At 38.3% G+C, this 16,554-nt stretch overlaps 1 protein-coding gene and 2 pseudogenes across 2 annotated transcripts; all 3 read right to left on the bottom strand.

The window, feature by feature from the left end:
- Positions 1–2,441: 2,441 nt before the first annotated feature.
- LOC139907812 (UDP-glucuronosyltransferase 2B17-like) lies at positions 2,442–4,262 on the bottom strand. The gene has a single exon (XM_078282618.1). The coding sequence runs from the start codon at positions 4,245–4,247 to the stop codon at positions 2,775–2,777; it is 1,473 nt and encodes a 490-aa protein (XP_078138744.1). The 5' UTR covers positions 4,248–4,262; the 3' UTR covers positions 2,442–2,774.
- Positions 4,263–6,535: 2,273 nt separating this feature from the next.
- LOC139907823 (UDP-glucuronosyltransferase 2A2 pseudogene) lies at positions 6,536–8,284 on the bottom strand (annotated as a pseudogene).
- Positions 8,285–9,975: 1,691 nt separating this feature from the next.
- Positions 9,976–15,743, bottom strand: LOC139907822 (UDP-glucuronosyltransferase 2C1 pseudogene; annotated as a pseudogene). The gene is made up of 2 exons (XR_013505008.1): positions 15,674–15,743; positions 9,976–11,763 (listed from the first exon to the last, which is right to left on the bottom strand). The product of XR_013505008.1 is annotated as a UDP-glucuronosyltransferase 2C1 pseudogene (transcript).
- Between the last annotated feature and the right edge of the window lie 811 nt (positions 15,744–16,554).

The raw sequence follows: 16,554 nt of genomic DNA, 5'->3' as shown, positions 1-16,554 counted from the left end.
TTTGGTTGTCCATATCACTGTAACAGAGTGTCACTGAGAGTGGAGAACTTTGCTGAAGATGTCCATGTTCACCCAGTGGCTTCCTTCTAAAGGAACAACCAGAACCTTCTCTCCAAGACAGGCTGGCCAGAGAGTCATGAAAAATGTCACAAGGAGACAAGCTTTTTTCCTAACTTGCATGCCATAGAGGCAAAGAGAGATACAGTATTGGTTAAAGGTATAGTATTTAAAGTCATTTCAAGATCTTTATTCCAAAAAGCCATATATCCATATGGGTAAAATCATTCCTTGAAGTTCATCATTCAACATCTCTTGACATGATTTAGATTAATCCAGGAGTTAACCCTTTTTGTTATATTTAGTGCATTAGAATATTGATGTGGCTTTCATGCACATGGTTTAAATTTGGTGTACTTTTACGAAGATGATCAGACTTCGTCTTGGACTCATACAGCCCATATTTAGTTAAATATCCTTCTCTAAGGATTTAATTTAGGCCCTAATTTAGTCCTGGTGCAGCTCTAATCATTGTCTGTAAATTTGTACATGTTACATGCATACTAACCTAAACCTGGCCATGTCAAGATAAGAATATGAATCCTTAATATTGTATGTTATTCAGGAAGTAATTGAATAGTTTAGAAATGTAATATCTGTTCTGTGGTGCTATCAGAGCCTATTGGGAAATCCCTGAGCTGCATTTGGTTCCACGTAAAATACTTTCTTCTGGATGTTCTCTTCCCTTGAATCAAGGGGGGAATCCCCAAAATGCCCAATTTGGTTCCAACTTCTGTTAAACAAAGGAGCATTTATTTTCTCTCATTCCCTTGTTTTTCCTCCTTTCTACAAAGGGTAAAAAATGCAAGCTTCCAACATAAAGTGTATCCCACAATCCACCGCTCTGCTCCGGTCGCTGAATCCGTGCTGAATGTAACAGAACGATGGCTGATAGAAATTGTGCATATCCAATAAATGTAAGCTGATTTGGCAACTTCCAGTTTTGATATACAGTTTCTGCATTTAAATGTTTCATAATGCTACACCATTCAAAAGTGGGCAGACTGTCAAAAGATGCAGCAAGTATTTCAATAACCCAATATCCTCAAAAAGGCTTTATTTGATTTATATAGACTAAACCATTTTAGCTGCCCTTTTATTTGGTTTCAAACATGAGAGTAAAACTTCTCACTGGAAAAGCCTTTCTGAGAGTAAATATATAGGACTTGCTTCTTTTATAAAGTTGCAAGGGCTATTCAGTTTTGACTTGTGTCGACCCCTCACCTTTCTTCCCTTGCTGAGAACCAGAAAGGTTTACTTGTTGTAATTCAGACATTTCATCACTAGAGGGCTCACTCAAGGGAAGACAACAGTAATGTGGATCCGAATGCAGCCCTAGAAATCAGCGGGGCTAAGTTTTCTTAGCTTTTTTTAGTTAACAATTACCACTGACAAAGTATCATTAAAGAAAAAAAACAAACACACCTAAAACATCACACCGAAGGTTTCTGACAAGCTTCCACTATGCATTTTTTTAAGTGTCTTACTTCCTCCTAAAGTGGTAATGTTACTGTGTATCTGGTTTATTTATCTTTCCTCTGAAAGTTCAAAGTTCTACCTGTGTGGACTGTAACCTCCTATGTTACAGATATCATGATGGGGTCACACATTCACAGTGTACTGTCAATGTTTTTTGGATGAGATGAAAACATAGTACCCAGCAGTATACATTCCTGGGACAGAAGTGGGCACACTGCAATAAATGAACATGCCCCCAGATTTTATCATTTTAGCAGTTCTTATTTAAAATTATTGCAACATTCTCACAAATAAAATCTGATTTCAAGTAAAAGGTTATTCATGTTTTGTATTACTGATGAGCATAACATCATTTCAACTGTATTTTATAATGATATACAGTCATGTAAGACCTTCATACTAGGCTGAAGCATATTCATCTTTGAGACAAAATGGATTACTATGAAGTTAGCCTTGAGGCTGACTATTCATGGATGCAGATCCTTGTGGTGATGACAAATCTCTTTTTTTATTTTCTGTTTTATCTTGGGTGTTATGATTTGGGTGAGTATTTTAGGCCTCTAAAGCGCAAAAGTGCATTTGATTCAAGCTGCATTGGCATACTTTAGTCTACATCCACTATGCTCACGCTTAGTGTTTCCTCCCTTGAGGCACAGGATGAAAAGCTCCATCTATTCTATTTGCTATTAACCTTGTATGTCCCCCACTTTTGTCTAAACCCTGAAAAGAATATAAAAAAAAATGATGTACCTGCCAACCTGCAAAGAAAAAGAATAGCATGCCAGAGTTATGACCGTTTGTTTATTCAAAACACTTACTTTGAATTTGAAAATGGTTGGTTTGGTAAAGATCAATAATGCAATAATAGAGTAAGTCAAATATAACCAGCTTTACACATACCCTGATCTTCCATTCTTCCATGCACAAATAAAGCATTAATTGATTGTGTTTTTTGTGAAACAGATTGTGCATGTATCACTTTAAGAGAACATGTCCCAGTCAAAGTTGTCAACAGTCACTTATATGTGCTTTGTTGTAGAACCAGACAAGGTCCTTTGCATTTATTTTTATTATCCCAATCAAACCACAGGACAAGTAATTAAGCCATAAATTTCATTCAGATACCTTCTCTGTCTATGAAAAGACATGGACAGTTTAGATTACATTGCAGTTTAGATTACAATTTGTTTGCAGTTGTCATTATTAAAATCAGACAGCAAACAAGTCCTACTTTGCCGTTAATCATGTTTACTTTTTGTTCTCAAACACAGCTTAGAGCATAGACACTTAATTAAGGCAGCAAAAGTCCCCAGAATAAGCAACACAACTCCTACTAAGAAGAGCGTAACATCTACAGAGTGGTAGGAATACCAAGGCATTCTGTAGGACTCTGTACGCAGGTGAGCAGCACCTTTGTGTCTCATGACAAACTCTATCCAGAAGAGGGCCTGGTCCAGTGGCTTCATTGGCTGATCTCTGTGCAGCCTGGAGAGTCTCTGCATGTTCATCCTGTAGGAGGGTTCATGGAGGACTTCCTGAATACTCTGGAGAAAGATGTCTTGATTCATAGTAAAAATATCAATGATCTTTGCTGCTCCTCTTACTTCAATTTTGAGCAGATTATCACGTTGATCAAAAATCAGTGGAAGTCCTACTATAGGAACTCCATGGTAGATTGCCTCTTGAACTCCATTTGTTCCTCCATGTGCTACAAATGCTTTGATTTTGGGATGTCCTAAAAGGTCATTCTGTGGCATCCAGTCAACTAGTAATGTGTTGTTGCCCAGTGTAGCTGGCCTGTCACCTGTATGCCTCCAGATGACTTTCTGTGGTAGTTTGGCAAAAGCTGCAGCAATTTGATCTGTTAAGTCATGGGGAAGCTTTCCGATCAAAGTTCCCAGAGACATGATGATGACTCCATGTTCCCCAGAGCTCTGGACAAACTCCTCCAGGTGTTGAGGAAGAGGTTTAGCAGGTTTACATTGGAACCCTCCCATGTAGATAACATTAGGCATTGTTGGGCGAGGGAACTCAAAAACAAAGTCAACTCTCATGAGCCACAAGTCTGCTGCTTGAAACAGGGAGAAGTAGTCTACATCTGGACCAAAGTATTTTTCAACCAAGCCAACATAATGTGGTGTGACATACTGTGTGACTTGAAATTCTGAGAAGCCAAAAATCAATATGTTAAGAAGTCTCTCGAGAAAGCTCATTTTGTCTGATAGCTCTGACCCTAGCATTGGAACATAAGAAAGAGGAGAAGGTGCAATCAAAAAATGGCCTTCATTATGAGAGGTCCATCTCACATTAAAGACAAGGGGTAAACTAAGGTAGTGGGCAAGCATAACACCGCTTGGTGTGACAGGGTCGGTCAGGACCAGGTCATATTTTGCATCCCGTAGAGACTGCATCAAATCTTTGTTTTCAAAAATGTGTTCTATCAGTTTGCATGTTTTCTCATGGATCTCAGAGGTCTTTTGTGCTTGTTCCATTTCCATCTTGAAACGTGCCCAGGCAGACTTTTCCTCCCTCTGAATTTCCAAAAGTCTAGCCACCATCAGAGTTATAAAGTCTTCATCAAATCCACTCTCCATATCGAGCGTAATCGAAGTATAGAGTGGGGAGGTTTCCTTGATATACCAGCTGTCTGATGAACGCATAACCGAAACATGGTGGCCCCTTGAATGTAGTTCCTCAATAATGACTTTCATGTTGACCCAGTGGCTCCCATCCAGTGGAACAACAAGTACCTTCCCAGCATAAACAACAGCTGGACAGAAGAAGTGGAGAGTGATCCAAATCATGGGCCAATGCATTTCTTGATTCTAAAGTAATTTGGGAAGAAAGCATAACTTTACCTTATCAAAGGCCTAATTGGCAATACAAATAGTTTAACAAAACACTATATTTCCAATAAGAATCTGATCCAGTTCATAGTATCACTAAAATATAGAAGATGCAGTCTTAAGAAGCACTATCCTGTCAACTAAAAGCTTAAGTTACCTACTATCCTTTAAAAAGTAGCATTACTTATTTTAATTTCTGCTATTAATCATTTTGTAAGAGTATGTGCAATTTTTTCAAATGGCGGATATCTAATTTTGGAATGAATCTTGAAAGGTGTGCACACTAGTATATACTGTAGTAAGTCTCATCATAGAAAGTCAAACATAAGATTGATGGCGAGCTCCAAAAGGTTTGTTTACATGTGTAATTCTTATAATTACTGAAATAAAGTAGATCTATATATTGAGTTATGATGGGCTATATACATTAATTTTATTGTCCATATGCAAGCTCGTAAAGGTGCATACAATTAGTACTAATTACAGAACCCTAATCAACTGCAGGAACTGTTTTACCCCCCTATAACATTTCAAATTTTAAGAAGCGAGAAACATCTGAAACTAATTCTATAAAACAATTGTGTTGCAGCAACAGATGTAGACAAAGGTGTACAGGGAAAAGATAGCACACAACCTGTACAAAATGAGAGAATTTAACTATGCATTTAGTTGATCTGCGTAATTTTCACTACAGCAACTATACATCTGCAACAAAAAAGTCATTGCATGCCAGTGTAGTGCAAATGCTCAGTTTGAAATTAACATTTTGTAATAGACAATCCCATAGCTGTTCCTCTTGTAGTTATTTATTGGTAAAAGATGTTGTCTAGTAGCCTAATGTTACCTTTAATGGACATCAACTCTATTTGCTTTCAATATATCTCCTTCGTTGCTGCGTCGTGATGTAGAAAACACTTTGAGCAGAACTAGTGAACCCTTTATCACTTCCATGTTCCAACTTCAGCAGGACTTTGATACTGTAATTGCATGTTGTTAAACCCTCAAGCGATAATAAAGTAGCACAAAGGGGATTGAGCTATAGGCCATGGTGTTTAACTCTACAGCAGATATCACTGTCAAAATGAAATACTTGGAAAACGAAATAACTCAGAAAGTTATGGCATTGTTTTCCTTCGTTATAAATGTTTATTGTTCATACTGTATAAGATACATTTATATTGTGACAGAAGGTCTATTTAAATTGTTGAAATTCTATACTCCTTTCATTCTCCCATTGGAAGGCCGTGGCTTCAAACCATGATGGCGCAGTGTCTCTTCCGTTATGCTCTATTACCGTCTTAATAATATTCAGTTTTTTAAAACACAGTGTTTCTCTTAAAACCTAATGTGGAAAAACAAATGGCCAAACAACATCACCTGCTGGCTGATCTGACTAACTGAAAGTTTCAACAAACCTTTGTTGGGACCCTCTCTTGGGTCAAGGGGCTTTTAGCATAATATTCATAATATCACAGGTGAAATGAAATGTGTATCTTGGCTCATTTAATCAACTTAATTAGCCATCTGAAGTCCCTTTTAAACTAAAAACTGAATTTGGTTGGAAACAACACTGAAAAACATTAACCTGATCATTTGCTGTGTATAGAGTACTCTCTAATTGGTTTAGGTACAGATCAATTGAAATGACACTACTTTTACAAAGTAAAATAAAATATAAAACAGAACCTCTTCACTCAAATGAAACCAGTGAAGGTCAACAGTATAGTGCAGCAATGTCACTATTACATAAACAGAATGGTCATAGTAGGAGTTTTAGTAAGTAGGAGACCTGCACTCAACTCAAAGCACAGTTCAAGTAAATGTCATTGATATTTAAATATCTTCTCCTTTTCCTCTTTAACTGACCACAGCATAATTGTATTATTAATTGTAATATACTGTATATATATTTCCTGATTGACTGAAATAAAATGTAGATCAAATGGCTAAACAATGCCTCTTTCATGGTTAGTCAGATTTCACTTTTCTTTTTAAACAGCCCAAAACATGACCTTATTAAAACTGCAAAAATCAACAAAATAAGTTGTGCAACTGTTAGTAAAAATAGTATGATATCTACATAGTGGTAGGAATACCAAGGCCATCCACAGAGCGGTAGGAGTAGACGACCAGGGGATTCTGTAGGACCCGGAGCGCAGGTGAGCTGCACCTTAATATCAAGAATTTATGTCTCTAGTGCATTTATTCACGTTTAATTTTTTGTTTACAACACATCCTAATACAAAACCTTATCAAAGCAAAAGCTAGTAGGATCAAAAGAAGTACTGTTGCTAGCAAGAACACAATAACATCTACAGAGTGGTAGGAATACCAAGGCATTCTGTAGGACTCTGTACGCAGGTGAGCAGCACCTTTGTGTCTCATGACAAACTCTATCCAGAAGAGGGCCCGGTCCAGTGGCTTCATTGGCTGATCTCTGTGCAGCCTGGAGAGTCTCTGCATGTTCATCCTGTAGGAGGGCTCATGGAGGACGTCCTGTAAGGCATTCCAAAACATGATCCTATCTAATCCAGAAATATCCACAACCTTCGCCACACCCTTCACTCTCATTCTAGAGAGGTTGTCTGCTTGATCAAACACAAGGGGAATGCCTACAATTGGAACACTGTGATATATAGCCTCAAAAATCCCATTTGTTCCTCCGTGTGCCACAAACACTTTGGTCCTTGGATGTCCTAAAAGGTCATTCTGTGGCATCCAGTCAACTAGTAAAGTGTTGTTGCCCAGTGTAGCTGGCCTGTCACCTGTATACCTCCAGATGACTTTCTGTGGTAGTTTGGCAAAAGCTGCAGCTATCTCATCAGCTAAGTCACTGGGAAGCTCTGCAACTAAAGTTCCCAGAGACATGATGATGACTCCATGTTCCCCAGAGCTCTGGACAAACTCCTCCAGGTGTTGAGGAAGAGGTTTAGCAGGTTTACATTGGAACCCTCCCATGTAGATAACATTAGGCATTGTTGGGCGAGGGAACTCAAAAACAAAGTCAACTCTCATGAGCCACAAGTCTGCTGCTTGAAACAAGGAGAAGTAGTCTCCATCCAGACCAAAGTAGCGGTTGCACAATTCAGAATAGTGTGGCCCCACCGTCTGTTTGTAGAGATGCATCCTTATAGTGTAAACAACCACATTTTTGACCCTCTCAAAAAAAGTCATTTCATCAGTTAATTCTGCAATTGGAAATGGGACTTAGGAAAGTGGGGAGGGTGCAATTGCAAAATGGGCTTCACCATGAACAGTCCACCTAACATTGAACACTAAAGGCAATCCCAAGTAGTGAGCCAGCATTACTCCTCCCCCATTAGAGGGGTCTGTCAAAACCATGTCGTACTTGGTGTCATTAAGGGTCCGCATCAGCTCTTTATTCTCAAACATGTAAATCACCATCTCACAGACTTTCCTATGCATTTCTGAAAACTTATCTTTCAACTCCATGTCTAAAGCAAAACGAGTCCAAGCAGACCTACCCCCTCGTTTTATCTGAATAACTTCAGAGACAAATAGGCAAAAGAATTCCTCATTAGCACCTCCAGCAATATCCACTGTAACAGAACTGTAGAAGGGAGAGGTGTCCTTGATGTACCAGCTGTCTGAAGCTCGAACTACTGTCACACTGTGGCCCCTTGAATGCAGCTCCTCGACAAGTATGTTCATGTTCACCCAGTGGCTGCCATCATGTAATGTGGAAATACCAGAACTTTCCCACCCTGGGCAGCTGGAAGTATGACGGTCAAAAGAGAGATGATGGAAGCCCAAGAAAAAAACATCTTCAAGATCTTCTCACAAGCATGCAGTTAGTGCAGTCTGAAATAGACAAATATAGCCATTACTAAAATAATCCAGAGTAAGTATGAATGCACATAGACGGAGGCTGGAACAGTAGATGGTTGAGCAATCCAAAAAAGGAGAACTATGTTGCAACACCTTAACAACACTTGATAGCTGTGAGGCGTTACGCCTAACAGTTGTGCAGAAACATGTTGAAACCATATTGGCCACTTCACTGGGTTATAGTGTATGAAGCCAAATTCAGGAAAATGGTGTGTCTTTTGAGTGTTAAGAGCTCAATATATTGCATGCATGGATTCTGTATCAAACTCCAAAGTCAGTCAAAGATAGTGCATAGTTCCTTTTTTAAATAACCACCACAACTAAATTGTTTCTGGAAAAATTAGTATTCAGTTGTTTTCCTAAAAAAAGAACAAAAAAAAAAACACATAGCCCCAATAGAACACATTGTTCTAATATATGATCCTTGAGGAATGTACCTGACTCAATGCAGTGGTTGTTCCAGTTGGTAACTTTAGCTTGCAAAAGGTAGAAACAAACCTAAGTGTAAATGTTTACGTTTTGGTGTGGATGTCTCTTCAGTCCATATAGGAGTATGTTTACAACTCACTTGATAAAGATCACTTAGCCTACATTTTTCTCATAAAACCTCCTAAAAACAAAATCTATAATGTCAAACTTATAGTCCAGACTTTTAATCCTAGCATTCTTGTCAGCAACCTGTATTGAACTTATCCCTTGGGTATTTTAATACCTAAGCAAATTGGCAGCTGAAAAGCCACTTACTGATTTCTTTTGGGACATTTGCTCCGCCCATTACGGCACTTCTGCAGAACTGATTACAGATGGTTATCTCTTACATGTACCAAGGCAAACTCAGTCATTGCAGTGCAATAAGCCAGCACTGCAATGTTATCAACAGGAATGTGTTACATTACCATGATTACACTTAAGCATGTGATTTATTTCAACATGTTTGACCTCTCTATATTATGACACATACACTACATTCAATACAATGCAGTAGAACCTTGTCTATTAGAAATACAGGCATCTCAAAATACAATGTCAATAAGCTGTAAAATAAAACTACATTAATTTTGGAATATGTGTGCATGCATGTTTCGTTTCTTATGAGCTTTGATCTAGTATTTTTGTATTATAGGCCTATTTGTCATCTGAACAGTTGTCCTCCCCACATTAATTCCTGGTGGTGCTAGATGAACTGTTGTACTGAAAATAAAAACTATTGTTATGAAAAAGGTCACAACATCCATTTAGTTTCTTTATTGCAAACCTGTACAAAATCTCAGTTTTCAGTTACATCACAATCTTATTTGAATAGCTTAGAAAAATGTTAATATCAAATATATTAATCCACCACAATGCAAAACATTGCTTTTCCCTTTCCCAGAATTAATGCCATTGCAGAGTAATTTTCAGAACTGTCACATGATTGGTAGTCAAACATGCGTATTTGGTCCATATCTGATGCTTTTATCATTTTCAATTCAGGACATTAGCTGTAGCTAAAACCATGAATAGAAATGCATAAAATAATAGCAATACCCACAATGTTTTGCATTTCATTTTAAAATAAAACCAATCTTATATTGTTTATGATTTTAGTATACAAGATTTATGTCAGTTGAATAATTACTGACGTTTAATTTTACATTTACAACACATTGTAATGCCTAAACACCTTATCAAGATGAAAACACTCAAAAGAATCAGCAGCACTGTTCCAAGCAAGAACACAACTTCATCTACAGAGTAGTAGGAATACCAAGGCATTCTGTAGGATTTATTTTGTTTCCACCACAATACTAGATTTCTAAATTTTCAAGATATCTGAAGCAAAGTAAGCAGTGAAACAGTAGTCTGGGCATCCACAGACCAGTAAGAGTAGACTACCAGGGCATTCTGTAGGACCTGGAGCGTAGGTGAGCTGCACCTTAGTATCAAGAATTTGTCTCTAGTGCATTTATTCACGTTTAATTTTTTGTTTACAACACATCATACTGCAAATACACCTTATCAAGGCAAAAGCTAGTAGGATCAAAAGAAGTACTGTTGCTAGTAAGAACACAATAACATCTACAGAGTGGTAGGAATACCAAGGCATTCTGTAGGACTCTGTACGCAGGTGAGCAGCACCTTTGTGTCTCATGACAAACTCTATCCAGAAGAGGGCCCGGTCCAGTGGCTTCATTGGCTGATCTGTGTGCAGCCTGGAGAGCCTCTGCACATTCATCCTGTAGGAGGGTTCATGGAGGACTTCCTTTAAGGCCTCAAGGAAGTTGTTGTCTTTGTCCATTGTGGCTAAGGTTAACATCTTAGCTGCTCCTCTCACTTTCAGACGCAGGAGGTTGTCATATTGGTCGAAAAACAAAGGTAGACCCACAACTGGAACCCCATGATACATGGCTTCTTGAACTCCATTTGTTCCCCCATGAGCCACAAACAGCCTTATCTTAGGATGTCCTAAAAGGTCATTCTGTGGCATCCAGTCAACTAGTAAAGTGTTGTTGCCCAGAGTGGCTGGTCTGTCTCCAGTATAACGCCATATTACTTTTTGAGGGAGTTGGGCAAAGGCATGTGCTATATGTTCTGATAAATCCATTGGAAGTTCACTGATAAAAGCCCCCAGAGACATGATGATGACTCCATGCTCCCCAGAACTCTGGACAAAATCCTCCAAATCTTGAGGAAGAGGTTTTGCAGGTTTACAGTGAAACCCTCCCATATAGATAACGTTAGGCATTGTTGGGCGAGGGAACTCGAACACAAAGTCAACTCTCATGAGCCACAGATCTGCAGCCTGCATTAACTGGTAAAAGTTATTATCTGGCCCAAGATATTTATCACATAGTTTCTGGTATACTTGTGCAACCAAGAGGTTATCCTGGATTTTGGAAATCCCATACAGCAGCATGTTTTTAACTCTCTCAACAAAGGTCATCTTATCAGTGTGGCCAGTTCCTGTTATGGGAATATATGATAAAGGTGAAGGAGCAATGGCAAAATGACCCTCTCCAACTGTTAGCCAGCGAACATTATAAACCAAAGGTAGGTTCAGATATTTGGCTAAAATGGTTCCACCACCCCAACAGGGATCAGTGATTATCAGGTCATACTTGCTGTCCTTCATGCTTCTCATCAACTCTTGATCATCAAACATTGATGATACAAATTCACTCACCACTGTGTGCGCTTCAATGAATTTGTCAAACATACCAATAACCAAATGGAGGAAAATCATCAAGGGAATAGATCCCCTTTCAAATCCAATAGCTTGGGATATTAGTTTCGTAATGAACTCTTGATCTAAGCTTTTCTCTACTTTAACTGTGAGAGTATTGTAATAGGAGGAGTTACCCTTGATGTACCAGCTTTTGCTAGAACGCACTATAGTTACGTTGTGTCCTCTTGAATGCAAGGCTTGGATTAGGATATCCATGTTTATCCAATGACTGCCTTCAATAGGAAAGACAAGGATGTTTCCGCCTTGACAAACTCTGGGGATGATGGTGAGCAGCAGCAAAGCGCTGCAACAGTAGATCAGCTTCATCTGAAACCAAAATAACAGAAACTCAATTAACAAAGGAAAAAATCTAATTTCAATGGAAATGTTCTGTAATCATTCTTAACCAATGATTAAATAACCACAGAGTTGATGATAAAGTACTCCCAACAAGGAGTATGGCAATATTCCCACAGTTCACTCACCGAGTGAAATTAGTTTCGATATTTGCTGGAATTTTTCAGCTTCCAACCTCATTCTTCTGGGGTTTTATTTTGAAAGGGGGAAATGAGTTTGATTTTTTTTACAACCTTAGTTAACGGAACACCATTCATGATTACTATGCAGTTGCAAGTTAATAGCGCTGAATATTCGTCCAAGCTGCACATAAAATATAGTCTGGCACTTAATAAGATAATTTCACAATTCCATGTTTTAATTATTTTAAAATAGCACCCTCATTTTTCAACAGCTTCAAAGCACCTCTCATTTGTTTGTCAGCTCATCTCTGAGGGTTCACATCTTTTTTTCTCAGAAAAACCTTTTAAACAATCCTGGCTGGGAAAGGCACAATTTTTCACCTCACTGCTCATAGGGATTTCCATACCATTCCTAGACTTCTGCTCTTAGAGCGGCCTAGCAGTGCAGCTCTCAGGGAACCTCACTGTTCGGTATGGAAATCCCTATGAGCAGTGAGGTGCCCTGAGAGCCACCAGCTGCATGACTAGGCTGCTCTAAGAGCAGAAGTCTAGGAACAGAATACAAAGCCTCCTGAAAGCATTGAGGTGCCCTGAGAGCTGCTTGCTGTGATAATGAGAAAGGTGCTCTAAGAGCAGAATACTAGTAAATAACATAACATACTGAATGTAAATCAGTAGGAGAGCAGAGAGGTGCCCTCAGAGCCACAAGTTGCACGGCTAGCTCTTGTTGTTATTTAAGCTAATATTTTAGCTAAGTCTGTAGCTAAAGTTATCATCTTGTAGCCATTTTTTTTTAGCTTATTCACTCACTATTCAATTACATGTGATAGTTTTCACCAATGTCTTCAAAAGCAATTGCAAAAGAAGTCACACTTTCTTGCTTTTTGAAGGCACTGAAGCTAACGCTAGCTAGCTAAGATCAAAAAGCTAATGTAGGCTACAGATAACAGCTATTAAAGAAAGCAGACAGTAGGCTACAGATAGAAAGAAATCATCTTTTCTGTTTGAAAATGAAAAGACTCCAAGAACGCAGCTTCTTTTCTTTATTGTGGCTTTTAAAAAAGACTTGTATGACAAACAGATGGACAACTCGGAGCTGAAAAACAGGTGGTTTGAAGTTGATATATTAAAAAATGAGGGGTGAGCTATTACAAAGTAAATCCTGGAACTGTGAAATGTCAGTTATTATCCTGTGCAGTGACAACCTTTTAATGCCAGGACAGTGAAAAGAGGAGGTTTCCATCACAAACCACAAAATAATTTTGAAGAGAAATTTAGAAAATGTGATAGTTAGTCAGTGAGGGACATTCACTCTTCTAGGCCGGTCCCCTACACCAGTGGTTCTCAAAGTGGGGTCCGGGGACCCCCAGGGGTCCATGGACACTCTGCCAGGGGGTCCGTGAAAAGTTTTCAGATTCATTCATTTAAATTATCATGATATAAAAAAAAAAGTTTTTTTTTTATTTTTTTATTTTACAAAAGGCTTCATAGTTCAACGAATAATATTTTATTTTTTAAATCTAAAATAGTTCACAGATTACGTTCTAATCTCCAATATGGATTTATTGAAGTGGAAGGGAGGCCGAAATGTTTTATATGCCTGCAGTGTCTTGCCAATGAGGCGATGAAGCCTGCCAAATTGAAGAGGCACCCAAGCATCCAGATTATGTAAAAAAAGACCGGTCTTTTTTTGAGAGGAAGGGCGAGGACTACCGCCAGCAACAACAACGGATGGTGACAAAGTAGTGGTTTGGGATTGTAGCAATGTTGCAGATGTTTTGCAATCTACTTGATACATATGTTGCAATGCAGGCATGTGTTCAGTTTGTTATAGCCTGCATTTATTTTATAATTAGACTTTTATCAATCATTACGTATGAACTAAGAGTGAAACACTTTATCTCGATATGTGTGTGTGTGTGTGTGTGTGTGTATGTTCTGAAATGCACATCAAATTAGCACTTTTCTCTTGATTTCCCTTTGATATTTTGTTTAGGTACAATGTTACTTGCAGCTAATTGATTGATTGTTTTATGGGTATTCTGTGTTGAGATGGTGCAAATATTTTTAACACATATCTAATATCTTTCTAATACTTGTGTTGTTCTTTCACATAACTAAGACTATAGAAGTGTAAAAAATAGGCTACGTCAGATTATTCCAAGGGACATACTGTACATGTCAAGTCAATTTTTATTTATATAACGTTAGCCCAAAATCACAAATCAGAATGAGGGGGTCCCCGGTATATTCTCTATCTTGTAAGGGGTCCTTGGCTGAAAAACAATTGAGAACCTCTGATTTAAAATGTTTGGCGACCCCTAGTGGGCAATCCAAGAGCTGTGAAAAATAAAGAGAACGTAACTGACTATAGGCTCCCAGCAAACATTTCATCGACCTGCGTCGAGGCCAACAAGTACAATAGACGTCGAGTCACAACGTGACTTTATTTCGATCATTTGCCGACATGAAAACATAATCTTAGGGGAATGGTGATATCTAGGAAAACTTATTTTAGAGTGGTGTAACCGAATAAATACTCCCAGCAAACATTTCCGCATCCTGCGTCGAGGCCAACAAGTGTAATAGATGTCGAGTCACAGCGTGACTTTATTTCGACCATTTGCCGACATGAAAACATTAATCTTCGGGAAATGGTGATTTCGAGGAAAACTTGTTTGACAATGGTGTAACTGAATAAACAGTTAAAAAATAACAACGATATAACTTTGTAACATGATTGTGAACGGTAGTGTTTACACATGGGGTTTGAGTCTCAATAAACAAGCAAATGCAACATTATTTTCAAAATGTTTTTGTGTTTTCTTTATATCCTGAATGCTGTCTTTTGATGAAGAGTATTATGTAATTTCTCTATGCCCTAAATAGGTTAAAGATTTAAAAAAAACTAAGGTATCATAGAAAGATGTGAAATTTAGCTTAATTCTATTTTCTTTCATAAGTATGTGGGTATTTAGTGGCTTAAAAGTAAATTTTATATAGGTTGAAATAATGTCGTCTATAAAACGTTGAAACGACGTGGATTGATGTCGTCTATGAGCCGTTGAAACGACGTGGGTCCAAAGTCCGACGTCAGAAAAACTTTAATATCAGCCCCTCCACCAGGCGACGAGTCGACCTCCAGGACCAACGTTGATTAGACGTCTGATCGACGTCGAAATGTTTGCTGGGCTACTAGACTTTGGTCGAATTAAGTTTCAATCATTCAAGCTACTTCGAAAGGTGTGCCCGCTGCTGGCAATGCCAGGGTTGTGAAATCAAGAGGGATTGCCAGTGATCACAATAGAATTGGTATGAGTCACTGCATGTTGAAACTACATATTGCAATTTTACCACGGCTCCCTGAATACTCGCCACTTTAACGGATATTTAGTGCTACTTGCAATTGCTTGTGATCATTAGTGGTGTTGAGTTAAGGCTGTAGAAAAAAAAACCCGATAAGGTGCAGTTGTTGCCAAAACAATTAACGGCGAAAAGCGAACTTTAAACTACTTTCATCAGCGTAGCCCATAGTCTACCAGTATTATTTCAAATACTATACCCCTGGTAAACGCAATGTCGCGTTTTTTGCAAACTCATGAGAATTTTAAGGATGGCGTATCAGCTCTGATCGCAATTCACTGATTAGAAACACAACTGGGAAATCTCCACTTCTTCACTGAGCTGCATATTGCATCTGTAAATGACAGTCGCTATTAGGCAACATAGTCACACATTGTAACAGTTTTTCTACTTACTGTGGGGCTATATTGTGATACTCCAAACGGGAAAATCAAATCACGCTCGGGGTTCGAAAATTGCTTTAAACTGTGTGAATAAAATGTAGGCGAGTTGATGCTGACCTTCTGGAGGGAGGAGCTAAGAAAAAACAAAGATCATGGTCAAAGTTTGACTATAAATTCCTGGACGATAAAATAAATTGGCTTTGTGTGCAATATAACAGTGATGTGGAGGTTTGGCCTACTGCTGATTATTTTTTGTTAGGGGCTTTGTCAAAGATTATATGCAATGAAATAGGTTTTGATTATTTCCATTTATCTACTTTACTTACCAGTTTATGCTTTAAAACACAGTTTCTTTCATTCATGAATTCATTCACTCACTCCCTCACTCACTCCGAATTATTTATCAATTTATTCATTTTTTAATAGTAAAATGATATCCCTACCCTAGTGAGCGATTAGGCCAAGCCTGCACCCATGATGGGACAAATGTTATCTTGTCTGCTTATCATATGGTGATAAAGTGATTGCAGACTGTTATATGGAATCGGCCTATATGAAATGTAATCAATGTAGATAGTCACCTAATGGCTGTTTTCTTCTAGCTTAGTTCCAATGCAATGTTTGTACTGAATTCCAAATGCACAACCTAAATTGTGAATGCCATGGATTTGAATTGCCAACATTATTCCGATATCCATGATTTATTCTTATTTGTTTCTTGAGTAATTTCTTTAGTCTATGTATTTTTAGCTTTCATCTATTAACAAAAACATACAAAGTTAATTCAGTATTATCAGAGAAGATAACTTTGTGCTGCCTTACTGCAGAATTGTGGCTAGAGGGCGCTGCAGAATTGGCAAAGAGGATTCCTAGTGTAGGCCTAAATATATGCA

Source organism: Centroberyx gerrardi, chromosome 1 (genome assembly GCF_048128805.1).
Source record: "Centroberyx gerrardi isolate f3 chromosome 1, fCenGer3.hap1.cur.20231027, whole genome shotgun sequence".
NCBI classification, from domain to species: Eukaryota; Metazoa; Chordata; class Actinopteri; order Beryciformes; family Berycidae; genus Centroberyx; species Centroberyx gerrardi.
This window is presented reverse-complemented; position numbering and strand designations above follow the sequence as displayed.